Here is a 26,315-nt window from a genome sequence, read left to right on the forward strand (position 1 = left end):
AAAGATTGTGCAAAGATAGGAACGTATCTGAAAAGAACTGTATCAACCAAAAGCAAATGAATCTTCAGGGGTGATGGTTTTATCCCAAGAACAGGAAAATGTATGGGAGGCAGCCTACTTTAGCCGGAAGTCTTGTAACAGTAGATTTGGGCTCATGTCAAGAAAAAAGAGCTTGAAAACATAGTTCCAATATAAATTGATATTATTTGAATTTTCTGAAGTTTAAAAGAAACATACAATAAAAAAAGGTTAAACTAATAAATCGTAAACTTTAGAATGCAAATTTTTCCTAATCATATGTTGGAGAGGGCAACAGTGAACACTTTCGTCTATTTGATAATAAGATATTTTTATGGTAATTACACTTAAGATTTTTTTTTTCTCCCTCGACAGAAATAGCTGTTTGCATAATGTGTTTGGTTGAGGCTGATTAAACAAACATCGTTAGCCTTGGACTGGGAAAACTTCATTCTTTTCCTCCTTTCTCCCCTTGTTTTCAGAGTACTGCTTAAAATGGTCTTTAATGCAAATGTATCTTAAATAGATCTGCAATGTGTGCAAAATCCTTATTTTATGGTAGGTACAAAGCAAGGTGTCACCAGCTCTACAAGTTCTAAGAAAATGTTTACTGTGGTATAAACTGTGTCAAAAATGATTTTAGAAGTACTTGCACAAGATATGGATTATTCTTCCCTATAAATTTAAATAAAAGTAGTTAAATAATATAGTTTTTTACTTTTTTAAAAATAATTGTTCCAGAATAGTAATTTATAGTATGACTCTTTCCTCATGCACCCATATTTCAATGTGATTTTTTTGTGTGTAGCGGAATCACTAATGCTAAACCGAAGCAAGACAATACAATTCTAGATGTAAGAGCCTAAAGATGGGGGGGACACCCAGACAATTTATATTAGTTAATAATTTGCAGTCTTTTTTTTTTTTTTTGAAACATGACTCTTTTTTAATATAAGAAAAATCATGTAATGACTTTTAACTTCTGTGAAATGTCCAACCATGTTAAATATGGAATGCATTGGAGAAAATACTTTAAGGTGCTTAGAATAAATAACTTTATATAGGGAGGACAAGCCTCTCTTGTGTAGATACAGTGTGTCAAGAAAGTCAAGCAAAACACAAGAAAAACATGTTAGAGTGTTCTTTTCCCTTTTGTTCTTTACGTCTGATCATTCTTCAAAGAGTTCTTACCAAGAAAAATATAGAATACAGTATGACATTTAGATTCCTCTCTCTATTTCTTCTTCCCCCTCCACCTTGTGATCATGTGTATGGTCACAAGCATGGAATATATTGGTGCATCTGAGAGAATGCCCTAGCCTGTTAAACACAGATCATAGAGTATATGAATGACACATATGAATTTACAAATCATGAATGAATTGCTATGCCCATAAATTATAAGTCTTTAGCACAGAAAAAGAAGCTTAGCTTTTCTTGATTTAAAATCTGTGAATTTGGAGTTTCTGTAGCAGGTAAAGTGTTGTCCAGAATCATACTGTTGATTTTAATGGATTTTTCATGTGCCGTGGATTTGCTTTAATCACAAGTATTTTATTACAATTTTTTATGTTTTGAGAGCGATGGACCTTCCTGATGCCCTTCATCTGGTATGTTCTCATGCGTTTTCTTGTCATCGTCTCCCTCTGCTGAATATAAAATATTGGGAAGATTGTTAATTCTGTAGGGTAATATCTTGCAAAGGTCTGTATCATTCTGTATACTGGCCATAATGTGGTTCACTGTATGCTACTCAGTATGTACCATTATAAGGATTTTAAAAAGGGCTAACAAGAATTTGATGCAAATGCTGATTGAAGGTAATTGAGAACTAAGTATCTCACTCCCTTAGGCCTCTGAAAATTTTAATCTGTGTACCAACTCGTTGGTGTTTGGACTTCTAAACGGAGAGAATCCTTAAGGATATAGGTGGCTGTATGCAAAAGTTCCGCTGACATCAGAGTGGCTGTTTGCTGAAGTTAAGTAAAAGTATTTGAGGAGTTTGAGAGGGTCTGGACAGATGGTCCTACCCCAGCAGTGGAGGGTGCTGGCATGGGAGTGTTGTCTTCTATTGAAGTCAGAGAGAGAGCATACAAATGCACAGAGCTCTGGAAACCAATCTCTCAGCACAAGCCAGATCTGTTGTAAACAGTCTAATATTTGTAGATAACATTATTTACCAAATATTATTATTATTTTTGGCTTAAGAGTGATGTTGAAATATTTTAAGGAATAATAGTAGCTGTTGCAGAGCCAGCAGGGGTACAAAAACATGCTGCCTGAGTGCAGGGCAGGGGGTCGGTTTGGTTTTGCTTTTCCTCAATGCATGGTTATATTAGGATATATATTTGTTTGATTCTTTTTTCAAAAAAGGTATCTAGGATAATATTATTGCTCTTAAAGTTTGTACTCGGTAGGTATTTATTTGTAACTTGGTAACAAATTATATTGAATAAAATGTTTAGCAGCTTTACACTTACTATATGCTTTAGGCTTATCATTTAATATGCGCATTTCTAGAGATGTGGCATACTTAATTTTTTCCTTATTTCTTTATCTTAATGTTAGGATGGTCAAGAATTGATTCACTTAGCTCTAGTATGACTGCATCACTGTCTTCCTGCTGTTTTTTTGCATAGAACAGCTTGGCAAACTTGACTGCATTTCTCACTCTGCATATTCTGTTTGCAGAAATGCAGAGGAAGAGGGGCTCAAGTCAAGTGAGGATTTCTTGGTAGCTGCATAAGGGATTACAAAGTTGCATCACATATGTTCTTCCTAAGTCTTCTCTATCCGTCTGCCCCTAATCTGATTTTATTTTAAGTCTGGGCTAGTAGGCATGGTTGAGGGTGTAGATTTGAACCTGAGTTTGGCTTCAGTCTTAACTGGCAGTACTCCCACCCTACTGTGAGAAAGCAGTTAATTAAACCTGCATGTATTTATTTTAACAATATTATCTCAGTGTTCTACATGGTCTGTACTTTTCTTTGTAATTCCTTGCTGCTTTTTCATAGTGTTAAGCAAGTGACCCAATCCGACTCAAATTTTAACCTCCTTAGTTTCTTTCGAGTTTCCATAATATGTGAATAGAAATGTCATTCAAGACACTTTGATAATTTTTTTGGTTTGTAGACTATTTTCCTTAGTGTTGTTAAAGGTTCCTGCTCCAGATTGCTTTGTTTTTAGATTGCTTCACTTGAAATAAACCACTGTTCTGTTGTGTCACAAGCAGCACCTTTATGGTAAATCAGAGAGAGAAGTGTGTTCCTGAGAAACTGGCTACTGAAATGCCTTATTTTAGTTCATGTTACGAACCATATGCTATCCTAATGCAAGGGTTAGTTCAGCATCATAATAAACCCTGTTGGATGTATCAGATGTCAGCTGGATGTTAGAGATGGTCTCTGGATTCGGCTGACTGCAACAATTATTATTCTCTTTGTTTATTAGCATTTTTCAAAATCTTGATTTAATGGTTGAATAATTCATCTTACTGCTCAGCTTATGTGGATAAAAATAGAGGAATGAATGTGAATAATTTCCAGCCAAGTAAAAATTGTACTAAATTGTTTTGTTCTTTTTTATTAAAAAAGCAGCGTTTTAAATTTCTTTTTAAACACAGTAAAACTTAGATTTTTCACTAAAGTATATTTGTTGCTTTGGTTTAGTCTGTCAGCAGCTAGTCCTCTGTCGTCTAATACTTGCAGAATTTTCAGTTTATGTTCTTGTTCCTCAAAACCCAGAACTTCTTTCAAGGGGACTATAACTGTTTTAATATGCAGATTTTTTTTTTTTTAGTGGTCTGTGGCAGATGTTGTTGACATCATTGGCTCCAGGAAATAAGTTAGATTATTGTTTTCTTTAACTTCTATGTTCATTTGCAAGCAGCTTTCATTTAAAAAAAAAAAAAGAAAGAAAAAAAGGAAAAAAAGTCAATAATTTGTTTTCCTCTTATAGCCATTTGTTTATGGAAGATGTAGAAGATGAGTGGCTTGATAAAATGGTGTTGACCAGTTCAGCTGTTAACAATATAATTTTTAAATAGTTGTTAAAATTTTTTTTAGTATCTGTCTGTAGAAAATGATCATAGTAAAGCTACATATCCTGCGGGCGAGTTCTGGAAAAAGATCATTCTTATTCCGATGGACACAGTTTCAGCTGACATAAATCAGATAGGTAAGTGTGTGTGATGGTTAGGACTGTATTTAGACGCAATAATAATAATAATTAGGTTGGTGCGTGGTTCACATTAGTGCTATAGGTTTGGATCCAGAATTACTTAGGTAGGCAGGAGACACTGTATCCAATTCCATAAAGGCAGAGTAAAGAGTAGTGAGCTGTAGGTCGGGTAGGTTGCTGTGTGGAGTTCCATTTTGGATGTTGACGTTGTTGCTGCTGCTGTTCTCCATCTGGCAGTGAGAAGGGAAACACTGGGAAGACGTTGGGGATGATGAAATGAGAACTAGGGGATCCACAGCTAGGCTGTCATCTTTCAGCTCCTCCCAAAGATTTCCTATAACAAAACAAAAGGGGTTGATTCAACTTTCTTTGTATATGCTTTTTGAAAGATTGTTTTACAGGAGAAGTCGGTAATTATACAGTTGTGTATGCTGTATGTGTAGGTGCTCTTAAATCACTTGTGATTGAGAAAGGAAAAAGATGTTTAGATAGTTATTATTTGTCTGTCTCCGTAATAAATTTAAATCTGGGAGAAAGCAGCGTGAGTTTAAGAAAATTATTTCACTTGATAATTGGCAAGATTCTGTTTCAAATGTATCCTTATGAAGCATAACTTCTATTTGGAAAAACTCACTAATTTTGAAAGAGGAAATTGCCTCTGTTATCTTTATAAGATATGGAAGAACTAGTGGCACTTTATGGGACAAATCTGCAAATAATATTACTTTACAACTGGCCTTCAAGTATTCTTATGGTGTAGCGTTCTCTGAATTGCAAACTAAATTACTGGATATGTGATTGACCTGACAAATCAAAAGATCTGAAATGTTACTTTTTTCTAGCGAGTACCAGAAGGTTTCTCATTCTTTCCGTTGAACGTGAAAGCATTAACTAAGTTACTGCAGGAGGGCTGTATTTTTCATATTCATCATTGAAGATTTCGGGGGGGCGGTGGCAGGGAGAATGTTGCTCCAGAGCTATACCCACCATCTGCAGACTATCGAATGGGATGATACTAGCCCTTTTGCTAGTAGTAGTTTGATTTTTGTCTTTTTTTTTTTTTTTTTAATGTGTGTGTGTGTGTAATGATTTTGTTCCAAGTGTGCAGGCCTTGTCTTAAGTTCTAGGACCTCTAATTTGAGATTTGATAATTTTATAAAGAAAGAAAGAAAGTAAAAAGCTTAGATAAAGTTAGATAATTTAAGGCAAAGGGCAAGGACAGAGGGAAGATGTAGTTGTACCATGTTGGAGAAGCATACATAATATTTACAGTACAAATGAGCATGCTCCAGATTAACTGAATAAAATGGAAGGAGGTTCAGAGAAATGAATGGAATGTGAGATCCAGCTGCCTAAAAGAGGAAGAAGCTGAGGGTTCAAAACACTGTGGTGTTAATCTTAGTACAGGAATCTGGGCATGGCAGGATTGCGGAATATTTGTGACAGTACAATGGCAAGGCAATTGCATTTGCTGAGTCATGTAGATTATTAAGACTGCATTTTTTTGCTCTGTTTTTTACGTTGCTTTGTGTACTACTTTTTGTCTGTGCAGGAAGGCAATTCTTGCATGCTATTTTGTGTAGCAAGAGCTTTATCATTTGGAACCCAAATGATTTTTATTTTATATGTATACATACATAAATAATATGTACACATAAACTTGGTGGGGATTTTTTTCTTATTTTTGCATGGAAAGCTATGTTCTTAGAGTTCAAAATCCTGTCCATTCAAGATGATTCAATTATTTAATATTAAGTCCTTTACTGACTGCATTACATGACTAAGTCTTTAAGAACACACCTCAGAAAATAAAATTGCTTAGGGCACAGATCATATGAATGCCTGTGAAACTTGTGAAGGAGTAAATAGCATTCTTTTGAGCAAAGATGTGGAAGGTGTTGGAATAAATATTGGTAAAGAAAAATGTTAACATGTTAATTCAATCAAAATTATTTCTCTTTGTGCTCCTCACATGACAATTCTCTTGATATGCACCAAATAATTGAGCTTGAGTAGTTTTCAGTGGAAAATATGTCTGAATTTAAAAAATACATTATAAATACTGTATTGCAGTATTTAATATCAGCAGTCGTAGTCAAGAGTAAGCAGGTTTTTTTTAAAACTCTGAATGTAAATCTATAGCTTTCTTGGGACACTTTTTCAAGATACAATGTAAAATTCCATGTTGTGCAAAATAATGCAAGCTAGTAAGCTGGTCTTTGTAGCAGTGGCAAGGACAAGTAGTTAAAAAAGGAGGACATAAACGCATCTTATGCAGGTTGGCATGTGATGTAATAAGCCTGACTCCACAACATAAAAATGCCTTAGATACCTACCTTGGAGATCAAAATCAGTCAGGGATGGATTAAGAGCATCGATATCATTGCTGAGATCTCCCTCCTGCATGAGAGTGTCCTGCATTGTCCTGGCTGTAGAGTGCTCTGTCAGCATCTTCACACCACAGATGGGGGGGGTCTGAGCCGGCAGCGGAGAATCCTGGGTGATGCTGGGCTGAGTTCTGAGTTCACTTTGAGCCTCCCCAGAAGGAAAGAGGGTCTGGGGGTCAGGTGACTGTTGCATTAATGTACTTGAGATTTGAGGAAAACCCTGTGGTGATGTATAGCACGCAGTTTGCTGCCCCCCGAGCAAATTTGGTAATGGGTTCTTGACATGTAGAGCTCCTGATGCGTGGATACTATGTAATGGCTGTGGTATACCGGAGGAGAGAGAGGGCTCGCATAAGGAATGGGATTGGACTGCCATCTGTCTGGAAAGGGATGCACTTGCAACACCAGTCGGACTGCAGGACATGACTGAAGATCTCAGCTTTTCACTTTTGTCGCCTATCAGTGTGTCAAGTTCTTCTACAAAACAAGAAAAAAGTCCATGACTGACTTATTCCTAACAGAAGCCTTAATCTTCATAGCTTGCAGTTAGAATTTTAGTGTTCCTCAGTAAATGAGTGAGTGGAATGGCAAAACAAAAGTGCTAGCCCATATGTGATAAGAACTCCAAAAGCCTGAAATGTTTTTCTAAATTATCGTTGCCAAGTGAGTATGTATTAAATTGCATTTTTGTGTTTAGAGGTTGGATACTTATCAGTTAATTTCAAATTTTATTCTATGGTACTTATTTCAGTGTTGTTTTTATCTTGAAGTTTAGTGAGATGTCAAGAGAGAATGTTTTCTTGGTGAAGCTTCTTTGTGCCTATTTGGAAGCACTCCTGCAAAACCAAGTCTTACTTAATTCTGCTTTTAAATTTTTTTTTCTTGTTTTGCCACAATCACTTTATAACCAGGAAAAATTCTTAAATACTTTCCTAAATCATGTATAAATTCTCATATACAGCTTGGTGCCTATTGCAAAGAAAAGTGCTGGGGAGCACTGTTTGAGAACTAATACACTAACATATTACTGACCTGGCTTTGCCATACTCTTCCTTACAGCAACTGGGTCTTTCCTCTTCCATTTCTGAAGCTCCTCCTGCATCTTGTCAATTTTAGCTGGATTCAGAGCCCACAAACAGCCTTTCCGAGAAGAATTGCCTGACTTGTTTTCAACTTTCTCAAAGCATTTGTTCAAAGATAAGTTGTGGCGTACAGAATTCTTCCAGCCATCTGGAGCTGTCTGGAAAAACAAATCCAGTCTAAGAATGGAACTTCAAGGAAAAAAAAATACAAATATAGTTCTCTATTTTGACTGGTGAGATTATAAGAAATGCTGTTTAGATTATACTTTCTACAATATGAAACTTGTACATTAGAAAGAAGCCACAAAAATGCTACAGTCATGTTGTGCGGGAAGAGAGGAATCAGATGAAATAGTAACCGATCTTCTAAGCAAGAAGGTTGGCCTTGTCGGAGGGGCTGCTGAATTTTTAAGAGTGAATTTGCAAATCACAAGAATTAAGTGTGTAAAGAATTGTATTCTAGAACTGTGAACTAGCAGGAAATCTATCTTAATCTATTTTGGAACACCTAGAAAAATTTCAAACACTTAATTGAAGGACTACGTGCTACTTGGACTCAAATTAAGTGTCCAGGCAGACTTCAAAAGAATTTTAGCATGCTACTGTAGGTGTAACTTTGTATGCTAGCCAATTATATAACCAAATGGTTTAATCACAAGCCCTACAGATGAGATACAGGTTTCTACATCTGATCACTGCACCTTTTTGCTTTGTGTTTATTTTTAACTCAGTAGTGGAAGCTGAAAGGTTCTTTAAACTGAATAATACGTATAAGCTTCATTAAAATGATTCCTCTATTTTTATTTAGGCCATTTCTGATCAATGAGGGAAACAAATTTCCCTCCTTTCCCTAAGGACAGTTTTGCATTCAACTGCAAGAATGGAAAGAAAAGAAAACCTAGTGCAAACCCTCTGTTTATACAATTTAATTTTTACAATCTTTTTTTTTTCCTCAATTGCTTGTAAAAGAACTTTGAAAATGAATATTGCTGTAAGGGATGAAGAGGGAAACAGCCAGCAAAATGGTCATGCTCAGATTCTGGTGGGAAATGCCTGTTTGCTTGCTAGTCTGAAATACTGATCTTGAAGAAATGGCACTGTATCCTTTTATTGCATATAAGTTTTTCTGGTGTTTGTTTATTTGATTTCACTCATTTCTGCTTACTTAGTCATGCAGCCAGAAGATACTGCCCATCACGTTAAGGCTTTGTAAATTAGTGTGCACGTTCATATCAGAAGATGCCTATAGTAAACTCCTGATGTGTCACTTCCTTGCTTTTCGTTTGGTGGGTACTGTATGATGCTATTTGTTGCATATCTGAGTAGAATTGTCTTAGCTCATTGGCACTTCACTATAATCTTTAAAAAAAAAAAAAAAAGGGGAGCAGGAAAAATGACTTGCTACGTAATGGTGGGAATCAACCTGAGAAACCCAACTTCATTGTAATAGATGCAACTGCTAGTCCAGCTAGACTTCCCCTGTCATTGTAAGACTAGTTAAAAAAAAAAATTGTAGCTTTACCTGTGTCAGTCAAATGATATTCTTTCCGAAAGGTCTGCATTTGCAGAGATGAGAAATCTCAAGAGAGAGAGACTTTAGAGCTCATCGGATTACAAAGAATGATCTTCAGTACTAGTGTATGTAAGGACTTTTTTCTTTTTTTTTTTTTTAATCAATTTTGGATGCTTTTTCTTTTCTTGTTTCCAAAAAATCCTCATCTGTGTGTCATAAGAATTAAAAGAAATTAAACAACTCACTGAAAGGTGGGTGAAGTTGTCTATGTGCCACTATTGATTCATATTCATGGATGCAAAATACTTGCTGTCATAATTGTTTGTATCAGCCAGAGAGAATTATTGAACAGAGAGCACAATAAATAAATATGATTTTCCATAATCTTTTTAAAGAGGTTAAAAACTAAAATTTCCCTTTTATGCACATTAAGTTTCCTTTCCATTTTTATGCTTTATTAATAGGGATCCTTCTCTCATAGAAAGCCAGCTTTTTGATAGTTTCTCTAATTGTTGCCTAGTGTAACAGATTTCCTCTAAGACCATCTTTTATGAATGGACTTGTGTCCATTTTTGCTTTCACATGATACACCATGAATTTTTGAACATACTTTAACAGAAATTCTTTTATCAGGAATGTAAAATCTGTTCCTTCCTAGCTTGTTGTGAAGGACTATCTTGTGGGTTAAGGCGTTAAAAGCCTTACTGAAGAATTTGAGGGTCAAATTTAATACTTGCTTTCTTCATTTAAAAAATTAATTAGTTGTGGAAGTTAAATACATGTTATTTACTAAAAAAGAAATTGTTTTCCCTTCATAGTAGCACAGTTTCTACCCTTTTGGCCCACGTGATGTCAGCATTTCACTATTCTGTTAGCCAGTCCCATAGGTGAGACAACGTGCATTTCTATTTAAAAAAAAAAAAACAACAACCCAACAAAAAACTCCTTTAAAACTCTTTCTGCCATAGGGTAATACTAAAGATGATGAATCAGTTTTTCTCCTTTGCAGATCATTTTCAAGTTGCTTTCTGGCAGTTCCAAAAGTAAATAAAACTGTTCCTCCTAGGTAAGATGTGTACTTAGCTACTGAATAAGCTGACCTGAAAGAATATTCATGTTTTTTGCCCTGCACATGAGGCTACATACTCTGTCTGTATCTAGACAGGATAATTAGTGTTTCTGCTAAGCACCAGAGAAGATGGGAGTGGCATGTGTTTCTCAGAGGTTTTCAGAATGTGTGGGGGTGGAAACTATGAGATAGTTTTAGAAAGGTAAGAGCAAAAAGTACACGGATTTATTCTGGAGACTGCTGCCAAGAGTTGAACAGGTTCTTGCGTTAAACTTGGTATTGCTGAGCAGCGAAAAATAGTCGTTTACCTAGGTGGGCCCTGAAGGAACACTCTGCAGTGTGTTCATGTTACAAGTCTGTCACCAATTTTTTAAGTTAACATTTGATTGTCTGTTAGTGAACTGTGCTTTGGCTATTGAAGTTGCTCTCATATAGTTGGAATCTCCTTGCTATGGTTCGTTTTTGCCATTGCTGCATTCAGCGTAGTGCGGATGAAGCTGTGTGGAATTGGGCACTGCAAGAGAATCCTTGCTGCTGTAAGTTCCATCAGACTACAGACCTTTCTAACCTCTTGGACCACTGGCAATAACTCCAATTAACAAGATTAAAGCTTTCTGTTAGACTCACTAATCACTACAAAGGAAAAAAAGGATGACAAGCAAAAAATATTATTGTACAGACCCATTGATCCTGACCGCCTCTTGAAGTTTAAAGAGTTCAGTGATCTTGCAAAACCCTTTCTCTTTAAATCTAGGTCTCAAGAGAAGGGAGAGGTACATCAAAGAGTAATTCAACTTTAGCTGCGTAGATGTTTTTTTTAGGACGTAGGAGTTGGATTGCTCTGTTTCAACTAGAAATGAGATCGTTGCATCATAGAAACTAAATTTGCTGTGGCAGCGAATACAAGTTAATTTGACTAGGCTTGTATCATCTAATGTCTCCCAGCAAGATTCTGTGTACACTTGTACTCCGTTTCTCTCCAACTTAAATTGCTTCCCCTCCCCCTGTTGTATCCTGCTATTTAGTGAGTTCTGGTAGCAACAACAAAATGTTCTTTGCTGATTTTTATATTACTTTATCTTGCTGAAGACTCTCCAAAAAAGGAAGGATAGAGGATATTAGCTTTTGCCATATATTAATAATTCTGTGGGCTGCTGTAAAGACCAGAGCTAAACAGAGCTGAGTAATAATATTTGCTTGCTTATTCTCCCCTGCTTATTTTAAGGATGTTTGGGATGGAACTATTCAATCATTTGAATGTATTTGTAATTAAAATGCAAAAATAAAGCTGTCACAACATAGTTAACGTTCCAGTAGTACCCCCTGCACCATTCTTTTCCTATAATGCATATGACAGCAGTAACCTCATTCTCATCAATTTTTAAATGAATTAAGAAAAAGACATGAGGATCTGCAAAAAAACCCAAAAAAACCCTCAAAAAACCCAAAAAACGACAACACACCAAAAAACACCACCAAAACCCACTCCCTGTGGAACAGGCAAGTTTTGATAAGTAAGCAGGGAAAAGTTTAGATTAGGTATAAAACAGTTATTTAAAGCTGTGGTAGAAATACACCTACAGTACAGATGAGCATATGTATACACACATCTGTATGTATACACACAGACAGACATATGAACACACACCTATCTATACACATTTACACACAAAATATCACAATATATAGAATAAACAATATTTACACACAATATATAGTTGAGGAAAGGATGTATATCTCCCTAATGTTTCTGCTGTGTCAGAAGAACTTAAACTTCAGGATCAGGAAGGTGACACCTGGCAGAGCCAGTCTTGTGTTTGAGGAATTCTGTGCATGTTGGCAGCAGCAGCATTTGGTTTGCAAGCTGCTGATTAATTTTATAATTAATTTTATAATCAATTGTGTTGTAAGACAAAGGAGAATTAATTTCAGTTTTGTCTGATGAATAAATGTGGACATGCCTGTAAAACTTATTTTTAATATTCCCGCCTCTCTGCTAAAAACTCATGCTGTTTTTCTAGAAAACAGTAATCAGATAAGTATGTATTACTTTGCTGTAGATCACATGATTTGTGCATTATGCTAAGAAGCATAGTTCTGTAAAATATTAATTTCAAGATGTTGTGGCCCAGGACCTTTTTCACAATCCTCAAACTATTTTCCTTTGGATTATTAACATTTCTTGCAAGTAGTGGGAAATGCATGGAAAATAGAGTTAATATTCTGGTAGGGACAAAATACAAATCTTGAAATTTATTCTTGTTTTGAAAATGAAAAAAAATTTACAGCTACTATGTTCTTGTCACGTGCCATTCTACCCTTCTTCCTTTGCCTGTTTAGATTACTGTCGTTACTTAATTTCATGTGTATTTAGCCTAAAAATCAGTTGTGTCCCTGTGGCTTAACAAAGTTAGAGTGCTTCAGATTTGTTTCAGTGGATTATGACCAGTCATGTTATGATGGGATACTTCTTGAATTATGATGGTAGGTTTCTTTATTTTTTTCTCCCTTCTCTTGATTGTAACAAATAATAGAGTAGCTAATGATTCCTTTGGGAGGAAATCTGGGAATACAGAAGTGTCATGGATCCTAACAGTTCCTCCTTCACGATAATGTGTATTCTTTTTCTCCGATTCATGTTCAATTTTTTTTTTTTTGCAGGCATTATTTATCCTCAGTTAGTGTCCAAAACCGTTGCAAAAGTATATCAGAACATTTATTTTTAATAATTCTTAGTGTTCTTTTCTTAATACAAATGTTTGAATTGCCTTTCTGTAGCTGCTTTAAATTTGGTTTAATTGCTGCATGTTTATTTGCAATAGGAAACAGGACAGACTCATGTTGCTTTATTTTCATTTTTGGGCCTTGCTAACAGTTGCAGGTCACCTGATCTGGACTTTAGTGAGATGGTTTTGAAGAATCAGCAATAATAAAGCTCTGTGTGGAGCAGCAGTTGACGATTCTATTGTAGCTCTTTTTAAAATCTTAACTGTAATCCTTCTGCTCTTGGATCATGTGCTGACTAATCTCTTTCCACTTGCATTCCCAGTGCAAGAAACCATTCTCTTATAGCAAGGATTTAAATTTCAATTGTATCTGCTGCAAACCATACACCCTTACCTTCACCAACATTACTGTGTAATTATGAGCTTAGTACCATTTATCACATATTATACTTTTCTTTGTACAGTGCATGCAAGTGATGGAGTTGCCTAAGATGGATATCCCAGCTCCAGGACAGAGCAAGATAACCTTGAACCTCTGCTTCCACATGAGTCTGGAGGTGCTATTGATGGCAGAGGAAGTCACAAGACCAGTTCTGCCTGTATTTGAGATCTGAGAGGAAGGAATGGATGTGTTTTTAAAGATATTTATCCTTTTTATGAGTTGTTAGTGAGGAATGACCACTGTTATCTGCACAAACTCAAAGTTGGAACAGTTCTTAATATCTTTTTGTGTTAAATATTACCACATATCAGGTTCACATTTCTGCCTAAGCCTAAAATGCTGGGTAGTTTGTGATCATGAAGGTATATAGCGTGTAATTGATTTGATATTAATCTACTAAGAAATTATCCCTTTTCATAGATTGAATCCCCTTCCTTATTCCCTCTGCTACCAGGTAAGCTTAGAGAGAAACTTCCCCCCCCTCCCTCTGGAACTCACCTTAAAGTAAGGGAAGTGTTCCGTCATGAAATTGTAAATCTCACTGACTGGCAAACTCCCTGTCTTGCTGTTTTTGAGTGCCATGAAGATCAGGATGCTTTAGGGAGAGAAAGAAAAGTATTTTAGCCTGTTCTGCTTGACTCCTCAGAAACAGAAAAAAAGACTATTTTTCACAGTGTGTGTAATTACTCTGGCTTTCACTGTCATAGCATGAATACTGATGATGCTTAGTTGTTTATAAGCAATCTCTTTACACTGCCTAACTTCTAGAGGTAATTCTCAAAGCGCATATAGAAGGTCCAACCTGGGTTTAAAATAAAGTAATAGAAAGTGGAATCAAGACCACAACCTTCAAATCCTGCTGGTGTGTATTTATTTAAGGTTATGTTTGAATGCTTAAACTGATAAAGGCCACAAAGAGAATATCAAACTGACAGTGAGAGAAGGTATAATTAAAATTTAATTGTCTCATCTACTTTGTTAGACTGCTATTTGGGGGCTAAACCTGTGTGGTGACTGGCATATCTGATATGTTTTCTAGGCATTTCCTTGCCCTAGTAACTGGAGAAAAAAATTAGTTTTAATACAGGTCCTGGAAAAGACAACTAAGTGTGATTAGTCTTGTGCTGATGAAATTTGCAACACTTAAGATTTTGTATTAGAGAAACATCTAGCTTTTGTGGGGGTGATCAAGACTGTTCACATGCTTTACAACATTTCATTTCCCCCTCTGCCTTGGCCCCAGAGCCTGAAACATCTTGTGATTCATACAAACAGGACAGAGCACACTGGGAACAAGACAAGTAAGAGTAAGCAAGTTATTGCAAATTATGCTGGAAATAGGCCATGGGTAAACAGTGTATTTCCTGTAACATTAGGACTTGAAAAAATATTTTATTACCTGTAGGAGTAGATGGGTTTGGGAAATAGAGGCTGCTGGGATTCTTGACTGCTTTGAGGAGCAATTCTTTGGTAAGGGTAGTGTGAAGAAGTAATATAAGTCACAGGATAGCTGCCTCCCGAGGGGTACTGATGACACAATAAAAGAGATGTTACTTGGCTTAGCAACAAGCTCTCAAAAATACTTCTTTCTTAATAACAGTATTAAACTATTTGGTTCTGAGGATATTGTCCTCTGCCTACATTTAATAGCTGTTATGCCAAGTCAGACCTAAAGTCTTTCTAGCATGGTATTGGAAAACATTAATATTACTAGTTAATGCTTAAGAAGTAGAAGAAACAGGGCATGTATGAGGAGGAACTCACTGGTATGTTGGCTGTTACCAAATCCTGTTGCAGTGTGTTCCAAATTGAAGTACGTAAAAAAAGTACTTTGTTTTATTATTGCCTGCTATGCTACTGAGTTCTTGCGAAAAATGGGAGTAACTGTACCCTATTAATGGTCTCCAGATAATTCATAATTTTATAGACATAAATCATATCTCCCTTCAGCCATCTCTTTTGCAGTTGAAGTATCTTAGCCTGCTCAGCCTCCCTTGAACATTGCACTGTGCAGACAAGTAAATTAATGGTGTAATTCTATTTACATAAATAAAAAAATCCCCAAAACAGAATAAAGTACTTCAAACAATGTGCACCATAGGAAAATAAGCCTATTAAGTAAAGCCACTAAAAATATAGGAAGAAACAAGGAAGTTTTGACTGAGCCTTGTTTGGTTTTGTGTGCTGTTTTTTTGGTGTTTAGGTGGAGAGGGACACAACAAGGCAAAAATTAAAGTGTGTAACATCTACTCCCAAGAAAATAGCATCCCAAAGCATCCATTCAATTTGCTGTTATCAGGCAAGGCAGTAAAAAGAGCAAACAACAACAACAAAAGCTTTAGTGGATGGCATCAGAATATATATATTAAAGTGAATGTACTATTATAGAATAAGTTAGCAATATCATTCCAGGGGTCAGGAGAGTGGCACAAGAGACATTTCTCGTAGGTGGTTTTCATATTTCTCTTGAAGAGATCTCTAAGCCTGTCCAGCTCTCAAGACACACTAAAGAAATGGCTGGCCTATCATGCGATCACCATTATAGAAATACGCCAATGCAAAAAAATATGTGAAAGAGGGGAGATAATACATATAGATAGCCTCGATGGCATCAGAGTTTCTGTAGGTTTGCTCAATTTTTTAACACAGCAGTTGGTCACATATCTCTCTTTTCCAAATTACAGTTTAAACCTGCTGGCAAGCAACTTTCAGGAACAAAGAAACACTACCCTGCTAAGGTAAGATACCATCAGTTGGCTCTCCGTGAGGCAAAGTCTCCCACTGAACTCAGAGCTCAGTGTGAAAGGAATTTCTGCCTCTTACAGATGAATCTTTCCAGATGCCAGGGCTAGGGCATGGCCAAAATTAGGAGTCATGTCATATGCTATTAAAAAAACTACCTGCATGCCTTCCCTAGTACTCAAAGGTTGCTAAGCCCTGTTCTAGTGTTTTACTGCTTACCTCTAGAAGTTGTGTGTCATGAGGTTTTTATGGTTCCTCTGAAAGATTATAATGTAGCTTTCGAGACTTGTTGGGAAAATTTCCTTGGTAATTAGTTTATACATCTCCTTAGTTTCTGATTGTCATTCCTATTTTCGGACCAATAACTTCTGTTGCTCTTGGTCTTTGTCCCCTTAAAATGCCTGTGAGAGGTTATCATGTGCTTGCAAAATGTTCATAGTTTTTTTATTTATTATGTATTCTGAATAATTTATTTCAGTTTCTCAGTAATTTTATTGTTGTTTCTTGAGTTTTTGCCTGTTTGCTTTTATCTTTCTAACATTGAATTGCCTGAAATGGAATGTGGAAAAACATACTGAATACACTAATTTGTTTGCTGCAGTAAGCAGGGTGAAAGAAATGAGATGTACATAATTAATCATGTCCTGCCTTGTTAAACTAAATACCGGGCAGAACTGCAGTCTCCCGAGCAGCTGTGAATTAATTTCCATGTGCAGTTCTGTGCTGCCTGCTTTGTTGCATTGTGTGCAGGTTTTTCACCAGAGTAGAAAACCGGGCAATTCGTACAATAATTTTGATTTTATTGGTTTCAGTGGCTCTTCGAAAGGAAGTGATACTAAGATGGGACTGGCTGTGATGTCATCCATCACCAAAGGCAAGAACTGGGCGTTTTAGGGATTATTTCTGTTTTATTGGTTTCATTACTCCTTTTTGAGGCAACAGAGGCTGGGGAATGGTCTGGTATGACAGGCTTGAGCTGGTTCTACAGTCGCACAACTGGCATGAAAGGTGTCTGTGTTTTATGGTGGGTGGGTAAGTGACTTCAGTAAGTGTCTGCTATTTCTTTCAGGTCAGTAAGAAGTAGTTTTTCTTATGAGTCATCATTTGTGTTGTGTCCAGCAAAGGGGAAGGTGAGGCCATTTTATCATTTGGACAAAATTAACAAAGGAGTTGATCCCTCTCTTCTCTCTAATGAAAAGTGAGGCATAGTTTGAACATCCTTCACTTCAGGCTAAATGGCCCGTTTTCTTGAGTGTAACTTCCTAGTGATTTAAATTGCTGTGCTCCATTCAAATTTGAAATGTAAAGTATTAATTCTGGAGCTGCTTCATGCAAAAGATGTTATTCCACTTCTTCTCAGTCTGGTAGCACATGTTCTTTCATTTCCTAGTATCTGATTATGGCACACGGACAGCAATTCTACCTGTTATGACTTTGGCTGCCTATACTTATTGTTTTTTCCCTCTGAGTAGCAGAACATGGTGCTGTACTTTTACTACAGTAACATAAAGAAGCACAAATACTGAAAAGTCTAACAGAAACCTGCTGCATGTAAGAGAGTTGTCACAGTGCCAGCCTGCAGGTGGATGGAAGGCTTTCCTCTTAGTGCTTGTCGTATCTTGCCTAGCAACTCCCAGAAGGTGTATTTCAGCTGTAACTTTGTAGTTTTTTTGAATGTGGTTAATGCCAGTGCATAGTAAGAGGATTGGTATCAAATCAGCAGTGTCAGGGGAAGAGTGCCTACTTCAGAATGAATAAAGAAATTAAAAAATATTCAAATGAATTAACAAGCTAACTGGAGTTTCTGCTAAAGCAACACACAAAACTGACATTTGTACTCTGTGTGAGATGTATGGTGCTGTGGCACATCCACAATGTCTGTACTGCAGTCCCAGTGGGGAACTAGTTTATATTTTCAGCAGAGCTTTTGTGGCAAGTTAATCCTTCATCTGGGACCCTTTTCTTCTAAAATAACAATAATAAAATCAATCAATTTGTAAGTTAGGATGGTAGTGTAATATCACCTGTCTTTTTACTCTATTTTAATTTTATTATTACCTTTTATCACTTCTGTTGAGTTTTAGGCTAACAAGAAAAAGCAAGTAAATTAATTATGATGGTGTTGATAAGAACTTAAAAGATAGTTATCTTTTTGCCACATTATAGGGGAAAAAAAAAAAGGTTCAGTAAATTCTGTCTAGTGGAATTCCAGAGTGATAGGTAAAAGAAAAAGCCAGGAGTGGGATTATTCTCTAGTCGTATTTCCTGAATCAGTGTAGGACAACTGCTTCTTTCCATTATCTATCTCTATTTCTCACATCTGTTTAGCATCTGTACACTTCTCAAGCTTTACAAGGCTACCTGCTGAGGACAATGGATACAAAAAGCCCTTTATGTTGAAACTTTGAAATTCAGTAGTAGCTGGACGCCCTAAGCAAATTATTCTGTCCTTGTGCAACACCTAGTTGGAGAAGAACCTCTGTGCCCCTGAGTTCCTAAGCTGGTTTAAATACAAAGTCCAGTTAGTGGACAGGGGCGAGCCACAGCTGAGGGAGCAGTAAGAGAAAGATAACAGTAATAGGAACCTGATTTTAGAAGTTTACTTCATGCAAGTTTTGGTACTTGAGGGAGCTTATTGAGCTGCCTTGACCACACCATCCTGTTGATCATTTTAACTGTTCCAGACACTAGAAGTTCAGAAAGGCTGTAGAAGTCCCTGAAGCTCTCCAAGTGGTTGATACAGTTAGTCCCTATTTTATTCCTCTCTGTATCTGAGGGGCTAAATACTGTAATAATGAGACATCTTCCTTTAAGTTTCAGTAGACAGGTGGGAGATTTATAAGTATAAGAAACACACATTTAAAAATATGAAAATCCACTACTGAGGTATGGAATACTTTCATTCTTCCTTAGTAATGTTTTACAAAACTCTAACAAATTAAATTCCTAAAGTCATCTGCGTCACATGATTTAATTTTATCATTGATCATAAAATTTCAACATATGTTTATTCTTGTTCTTTATGGTCATTGAGCATCTGTTTTCAGAAGTTACTTAAATTTCCTCTTAAAGAAAATCATGCCAAAAAGAACCTTTCTTTTTCCTCATGAGGGACTAAATCCTGGTGATGAATGGTATGATTACTATTTCAATGACTCAGACTAGTAACACCATATGAATTAACAATCCCAATGAAATATCATACGGTAACCTGTTTTTTGTTTTCTTTGCACAATTTTAAGTCACTGCTCTGTTAGTCACATTTTTTTATACTTCTTGAGCAAGTTGAGTGAGATGGTATGGTTGATTCCACAATCAGTCATCAGTCACTGGGATCAAAGGAGTCGTAGCTCAAGTGTGAGCTTTTACGTTCAAATATTTTATACATATGTGAATTTCCTGTAAGTTTAATTTAATTCAATTCTAATGGTTGGGAGCTTTGGTAGTTGTGCTATTTTTGTATATGGATTTCTGCCTATATATCTGAAAAATCCTCGTTGCCTTAATGTCACCTTAAATAAGTTTTGGGATTTGTTTGTTTGTTTTAAATAGGGTGTTTCAAGTGTGTTTTTATCTTCTTGAATGTCTTTCTTACTGAAAATTTTGTACATTGCAGATAACTGAGCATAAAAGAGGAACATTTCAATGCATTGAACAGCAGCACCATTTATATCTAAAGGAAATTATTTAAAGACGTTTCAGAGTCATGAAAATTACTTTCTGTAATACACACTCTCCCTCTATGCCAAATTTTCAAAGCTTAGTAGACCACACTCAGTAACCTTTATAAATATGTACTAGGATCACATGTAAGATTAAGGTATATATGTATGGTTTTACAAAGATACTGTGTGTATACTGCTTTGAAAATATGAACTGACATGTATTCAAATGACATCTAAACACACTCAAGAAAAACAAGGTGTCAGTTACTCCTGTGCATTTTTAGTATTAGTAATATAGTTACATTATGGAAAAACAACCTTAATATTGTGCATTCTCATGCATCATCAGCAGCATTATTGTCAATTATGCTTCAGCTGAATAATCTTTCACTGGGGATGATGTAACAGTCAAAAGATTGCAAAAGAGTTCTGTGTGCCATCAAGCACAAGGAAAACGAACATCATCTTGCTGTTAAAATTTTGCTTTAAAAGTATTTCTCTGTGTTTGAATTTTAAGTATACAGTCACATATATTTAATTTTTTACTCTGAAGTTGAAGCACAGTTAATTCCCTGGGATCCTGAAATGCCAAAAGTTATGTTAATAATTTATCTGGTTTCAAAGCCAATTTTCTTGAGCATAATGGTGAAAATGTAAATAAGCAGTACCAAGATTCTATTTTTACAAGTTTTTTTTTTTTCTTTTTTTCTGGATGACCATTTAAAAATGCATTTAGATGTGGTTCTTTTAAGCTCTCATTGTCACAAACAAAACGTATGTATACAAACATGGCCCCACAAGCACAAATTTAGCAGGTATTGTTTCATTTGTCTTTTTGTATCATTACCATAACTCCCATACCATTATAGTGCTAGAAATACAGGGGATTTTGGTCTACATATTGTACTGACCTGATGGAAAGGATGTGAGGGGCAATACATCTGCTGCACTTGAGGCTGATAGCAATACAAACCAGGCTGCCCTTCCAGTGGGGATGTCCTAAGTTTGATGTCTGAATCCTGCTAGAAAATATTTGAGGAAAGAGTTATTAGAGAAAACACCTCAATTTAAAATAGAATAATTCTGTTAGTTACTTATGCTTACTACTTTTTTGGACTTGATTCTGTCACAGTAACTGTTACATCGAATTTGGTTTATATTCTAGTGATACAAGAAGAAACATTGTTTCCTGCATTTGTATAGTTACTACTTTAAAAAAGGAAATCCCAGTCCAAATTCCATGCAAAGAGCAATTCAGAAAATGTCAGTTTCTGTTTATCTTTTTTCCCTACATACACAAACTGCATACTCCAGCTTTCATTCCTGAGCGTGCACATGTGTCTCTGTCTCTCTCTCTTTTTCATACTCCTTGATTTTATCTTGCAGACTGTCAGTACCTCAAGCTGACTCTGGAGTTTTGTCATTAGGTAGAGGGTGAGGTCTATAATGCACAGGAAAGAGGTGGCCAAGAAGAATCAAACTAGGCTGGCTGACTGAATTTGATCAAAATATATGAAATATAGTAAGAATGTGATTTATTTCTGCAACTGTGGAAATAAACATAGAGATGTTGATCAAGTCTTAATTTCTCACAGGTCTGCCCAGCTGCCTGCCCTGGATTCCACACAGGGCTTGATTCTGTTAAGGGCTCAAGCTCCTGGATGTTAAATGTTGCTGTCTTTTAGGCAGAATGCTGAGTGCACCATACAGTGTGTGTGGTAACACTGGCTGCGTTAGAAGAGCAATTCACACAAAGTGCATCTAAGCAGAGAGCTAGCTAGAGCTAGCTGGTAATAAACAGTGCAGGGAATGATGTGTCTTAAGCAGTGTCCTTATCTGCACGTCTGGTGACTGACTCCAAGTTTCTTCCCCCGCTTAACATCCATGGCCAGGAATTCTCTTCTGAAAGCTGATGCCATAGACATCTTATTATTTCAAGGAACTAGTAGCACTTAGCCTTCTGTTTTAAAGAAAGGCCATAATGACCGTCTTTTATGGTATAGATTAGTGTAGGGTTACATATTAGACTTGATTTGATATCCTGGCACCAAGCAAATGCCACATCCAGTATTAATAAATGTCCCTGCTATTTTGGTGACCATAAGATGAAATTTTTCAGAAATGTCAACTTGCCAGCAGTGTGTAAGCTATTTAAGAGCTTTGAAGTTGCATGCTGACTGAGCCAGTGGAGACATTAACAGGTAGCCAGTCTTTTCCTGAATAGTCACACGTACTTGGTAAAGGGCTCCTGCAGTGCCTTGCATTCTCTACATCTTGCAGCCCAGGGATTTGGGAAGAAAATGGGAATTTTTTTCATCAACTGCTTATAGGTTTTGCTTTAAACTCCTCTGACCTAGATGAGTATTTATCCAGGAAATAAGAGATTTAGATAAATTTCCTCCTTAGCCTGAATGGCTTCAATCCCCAGGTATGTACCCTGACAACATCCCTCCATTCCCTGGTAAATTGTCTTAATCCAATTAAGATTTTTTGGTTTTTTTTTAACCCCTCTTTCTTTTGGTAACCCTCAAATTCTTTGCCTCACAGCAATTTAGAATCAGTGGTTAGGGCCCTCTCCTGGCAGATGCAGACATTGTTTTTGTCTGTACTAGATTATGAAGATATGCTTTATACTTTGGATCACAGCAGAGATACCTTGTGGAGATACTGGAGGGTAATTTCCTTGTTTTTCAGGGATCTCTGTGATGGCCTAAATAGGCAGTCACCTCTATCCAGTATGTGAATTAGCCCAGGTACCTTTACACTGCACATACCATAAACAGATCTTATATTTAATTTTAAGTAGTACTGATGTCTTAGAGTTTTTCTTCTGTTCACGTCCACAAAAATGTAGGTCAGCTGACGTGTTGTAACAAATCTGATACACGTGTCCTCATGCTTGAAAAATACTGTTTTGTGAACTTTTGTCCCTTGAAAATACCAGTTGATGACAACTACTCATATAAAATCTGTTGTCAGGAAGAATTTGGATATTTAGGATTCATGTATTGTGTCTAGTGGAGAATCATTTGTCCTTGTGCACCTTTCTGGGGACTGCTTTTCAGTAGGGAAAGGCCATAAAATAGAGAACTTCGACAAATAAATATGGATGTCTATCCTGAGCTCTAGACTGCAACTTGACCAGAGACTAAATGACCATGTAATCACATTAAGAGATGAGAAAATAATTCCAAAAGTATATTTTTGCCATTGAAAACAGAAAAAAAAATAAAAGAAAACTAAAAATACTGACCATCACTTGTGAACTGTGATCTTGACCTGTGTTGCTGTATTGGAGGCTGTTACACCATGGTTGTTCTGTGGAGATGTTCGGAATGTGTGTAGGAAATGACTCTGACTCGTCAGGACCTGTAGATCCTGGTAAACCCTCAAAACCATCGATGCTTCTAGCATTTTTGAAGGGTGAACCTTCTGGTGGGAGGGCTTGATGTGCTTCCTGGAAGACATCTTCGCTGATTTGCCTCTTGTAAGGGTGAAAGGGGTTTCTGTTGCTCTTGAGAAACCTGTCATAATTTCCTACGGTACTTTCCTCGTAACTGTACCGTCTGAATTTTTCAGTACTGAAAGACACTTTAAATTTGTTCTTGCCACAGTGAGTTCCTTGGCTTGTAGGGTATCTCCCATGAATTTGATCCTGGGCTGGAGAAGCAGGGCTGGGGCTGTGAGAAGACTCTGAACTCTTCCGTTCTGTCCTGCTGTCTGACTCATATGGTTGGCAGTTATAACTGGGATTATCCTGCAATGAATTATTGGCATTTATTTAGGATTAGGATGAGCAAATATTTTATTATTTTTATTGTTTACAAAAAAGTAAAAAAATATTAAAAATATATTATTGATGAGAAGTATAAAATTACTAGTCCTAGCCACCTTCATGCAGAGAAGCCCTAAAAGATCTAAAGGGCTTTCTGGTTACTTGGTATCCAAAACTGTTCAAAAGTAAATTAATAAAAGCATTGAGAAGACTGAAGTAATCTTAATTTGTGCAACTATCTTGGAAAAACAGGACGTCTTAGGTAACTATTGACTAGTTGGTCTGACAATTTCAGGGAGAAGATGATGTATGATCAAGTGATGAAAGATTAAATGACAGGAATATGATAAGTGCAAGTCTTGTCATATACAAGTTTAGTCAAATAAGCTTGATCTCATTCTCTGATGGTGTTACAAGCTGCCAGATATGTTGCTAGTTACATCACTTCCTTTCATTAACATAGCCACACTCATTCTGTGAGACAGGTAGGCTCTAGGCAGACATTTTAACCTTCTTCCTGTCTCATCTCCTCCCTTCCCTTTTGCACTTTAGCAAAAAGAAAATAACAGCTACTAAAGTGCTCTTTAATCTAGAAGGGAAAGGCTTAACAAGAACTAGTGTCTGGATCCTGAAGCTGAACACATTCAGGTTAGAAATTATGCATATTTTCCCTGACATCAAGGATGAGTAACAACTTGGATGCCTTTTGAGAAGACATGCTTAAGTCAAAAGCAGGTTATTGTGTTCAGTGAAGGGGAAAATGTAGTGTCCTGTGTTACACAAAAAGTCAGACCAGATTGTCATGTGGTACCTTTCCTCTTTCCCCCTCTAAAATCCAAGTTGCTCTTACAGTATTTTAGGAGAACAGGTAAAGGAATATATGCCTTCATGGAAGAACCAGATTTCAAGAAGTCCCAAAGGGAAGTTAGCATAAAAGCCAGTGCTTTCTGCAGAGTGGAACATGGCACAGCTTTTCATTCATCTGCACGTGGGTCTGTGTGTCGAAGCTGTTAATGTTTTGTTCTGTCACGGATTCCTGCAGAAAGCAAATCTGATCTCATGACACTTTTGGCTTCTCACATGAACGCAAACTTGCTCAGTTTGTAACTTCCTAATTCTTACTTCCTCACTCTCCTCTGTAGTCCTAATACATGTGTTTATGATACGTTTTGTTAAATAAGAATTTAAAAAAAACCCTATATTTAGTTATATAAAGCTGTACGAATGGCAGTGCTGTTAATTCTCCACCTGAAATTTTCATGATAAAAGTATGACAATGGTTATTTTGCTGTTGTTTGATGAAAAACACTATTCTCAGTTGTACTTCTGTTTTGAAAAATTATTAATATATAGGCAATAGGAGAGAGATTGTTTTATTCCAAAAAAGTCCCAGGGAATTTTGAAGTGCTTGAAGGTATCCTCTACTGGCAGGGAGTAGACATGTCTCTCTGTCTTCTTTTTTATTTATTTACTTTAGAAACAGGATGAGAATTACTTTAAATGTAGCATTTTTACTGGATTAGTTGCTAGATGGATTGCCTGTTTTTTGGGGGAGGGGGGGTTGGTTTTTTGTTTTTGTTTTTATGTAATACAATTTTAAGCAATTGAATAGGAAATTTAGCTCGGAGCTTAAGGTTAGCTCAGAAGAATAAGTCAGGTTTCTACTCTTCAAGAATAAAACTTTCAATGTTTACTTTGTTACCAGTTAAATATGCTGAGATTTATTACAGCAATTGCTGGATATTGTATCTGAACTTGTGCCTCTGAAGAAAGAGAAACAGAACTGGGCCATCTTACTCACAGTTTGCTGAACTGGGGATACTGAATCCCCCTGTGTCTTCATGAGGTCTTGACGGTCCCTTTCCAGAGTGTCCGAAGAAGAAAATTTAATATTAGATTGATCTTGGAGTAGTGAAACCATTACCAAATCCACGTCAGACAGAAATCCTGTTATGACAAAATCAAATTACAGTAAATATTTTCTAAAACTTAAACTGTAGAAGAAACCATCTTGTTACATGCAGGTGACTAGACAGCGCTAGATGTGCAGCTGGACAATAACCCATCCTGTAGAATTCCTAATACAGTTGATTTTTTTTTTTTAGCTTTCAAAGAAATGTTCTATAGGTGCAATTACAATGAAGATGTGATACAGAGTTCTATGGATTTACCACACAATTTTTATAAACATAAGTCATTACTTTGTTTTCTGTAGGTTCATAAGGTAATGAAAATGTGTTGCTTTGGGGTTATACAAAATTAGCGATATTGCTTTATTGAGAGATTGTTATATAAATGCATCCCCATTGCTTTCGGTGGGTCTATATAAAATAAAAGGGTTTTTTTGCTATCATTACTTAGACTGATGGTTACTACAGACTTATATTTTTGCTTTTACTTTTTTATTAGTGCCAATCCCTTCAGCCTTTTTGTTCTGTTTTGCATGATTAAATGTATCTGAGATATGTAAATAAGTTCATCATTCCATACCTATTTTTGTTAGTTGTATCTCCTCTCAAGTTCCCAATCTTTGATCTTTGGATATATGAGACATATCTGATGGTGTTCTTCAGATTAAGAGGAATAAATTTAATCTAGTATTTTGTTTTCTGCCACGTTTTTTTCCCAGTCCTTGTTCACTGTAACCGTACAGTAAACTGCAAAAGAAGAACTCGCATCCTCTTCTTATGTCATGCACATAATGCTGCACCGAGTGT

At 36.4% G+C, this 26,315-nt stretch overlaps 1 protein-coding gene across 1 annotated transcript; it reads right to left on the bottom strand.

The window, feature by feature from the left end:
* Positions 1-25,545, bottom strand: FOXN1 (forkhead box N1). Its single transcript, XM_075168701.1, has 8 exons — positions 25,400-25,545; positions 23,077-23,580; positions 20,735-20,845; positions 14,816-14,943; positions 13,915-14,011; positions 7,617-7,824; positions 6,534-7,061; positions 1-4,531 (listed from the first exon to the last, which is right to left on the bottom strand). Exons 1-8 carry the CDS (start codon positions 25,517-25,519, stop codon positions 4,263-4,265), a joined length of 1,965 nt encoding a protein of 654 aa, XP_075024802.1. The 5' UTR covers positions 25,520-25,545; the 3' UTR covers positions 1-4,262.
* Positions 25,546-26,315: the final 770 nt, after the last annotated feature.

This window comes from Calonectris borealis, chromosome 19 (genome assembly GCF_964195595.1).
Source record: "Calonectris borealis chromosome 19, bCalBor7.hap1.2, whole genome shotgun sequence".
NCBI classification, from domain to species: Eukaryota; Metazoa; Chordata; class Aves; order Procellariiformes; family Procellariidae; genus Calonectris; species Calonectris borealis.

Coding starts and splice junctions, on each gene's coding strand:
- FOXN1 (XM_075168701.1), bottom strand. CDS start 25,519: ATGGTTTCACTACTCCAAGATCAATCTAATATTAAATTTTCTTCTTCG. Junction 20,846..23,076: donor ATCACAGTTCACAAGTGATG/GTCAGTATTTTT, acceptor AATATTTTCTAG/CAGGATTCAGACATCAAACT. Junction 14,944..20,734: donor CCTCACATCCTTTCCATCAG/GTCAGTACAATA, acceptor TTGTGTCATCAG/TACCCCTCGGGAGGCAGCTA.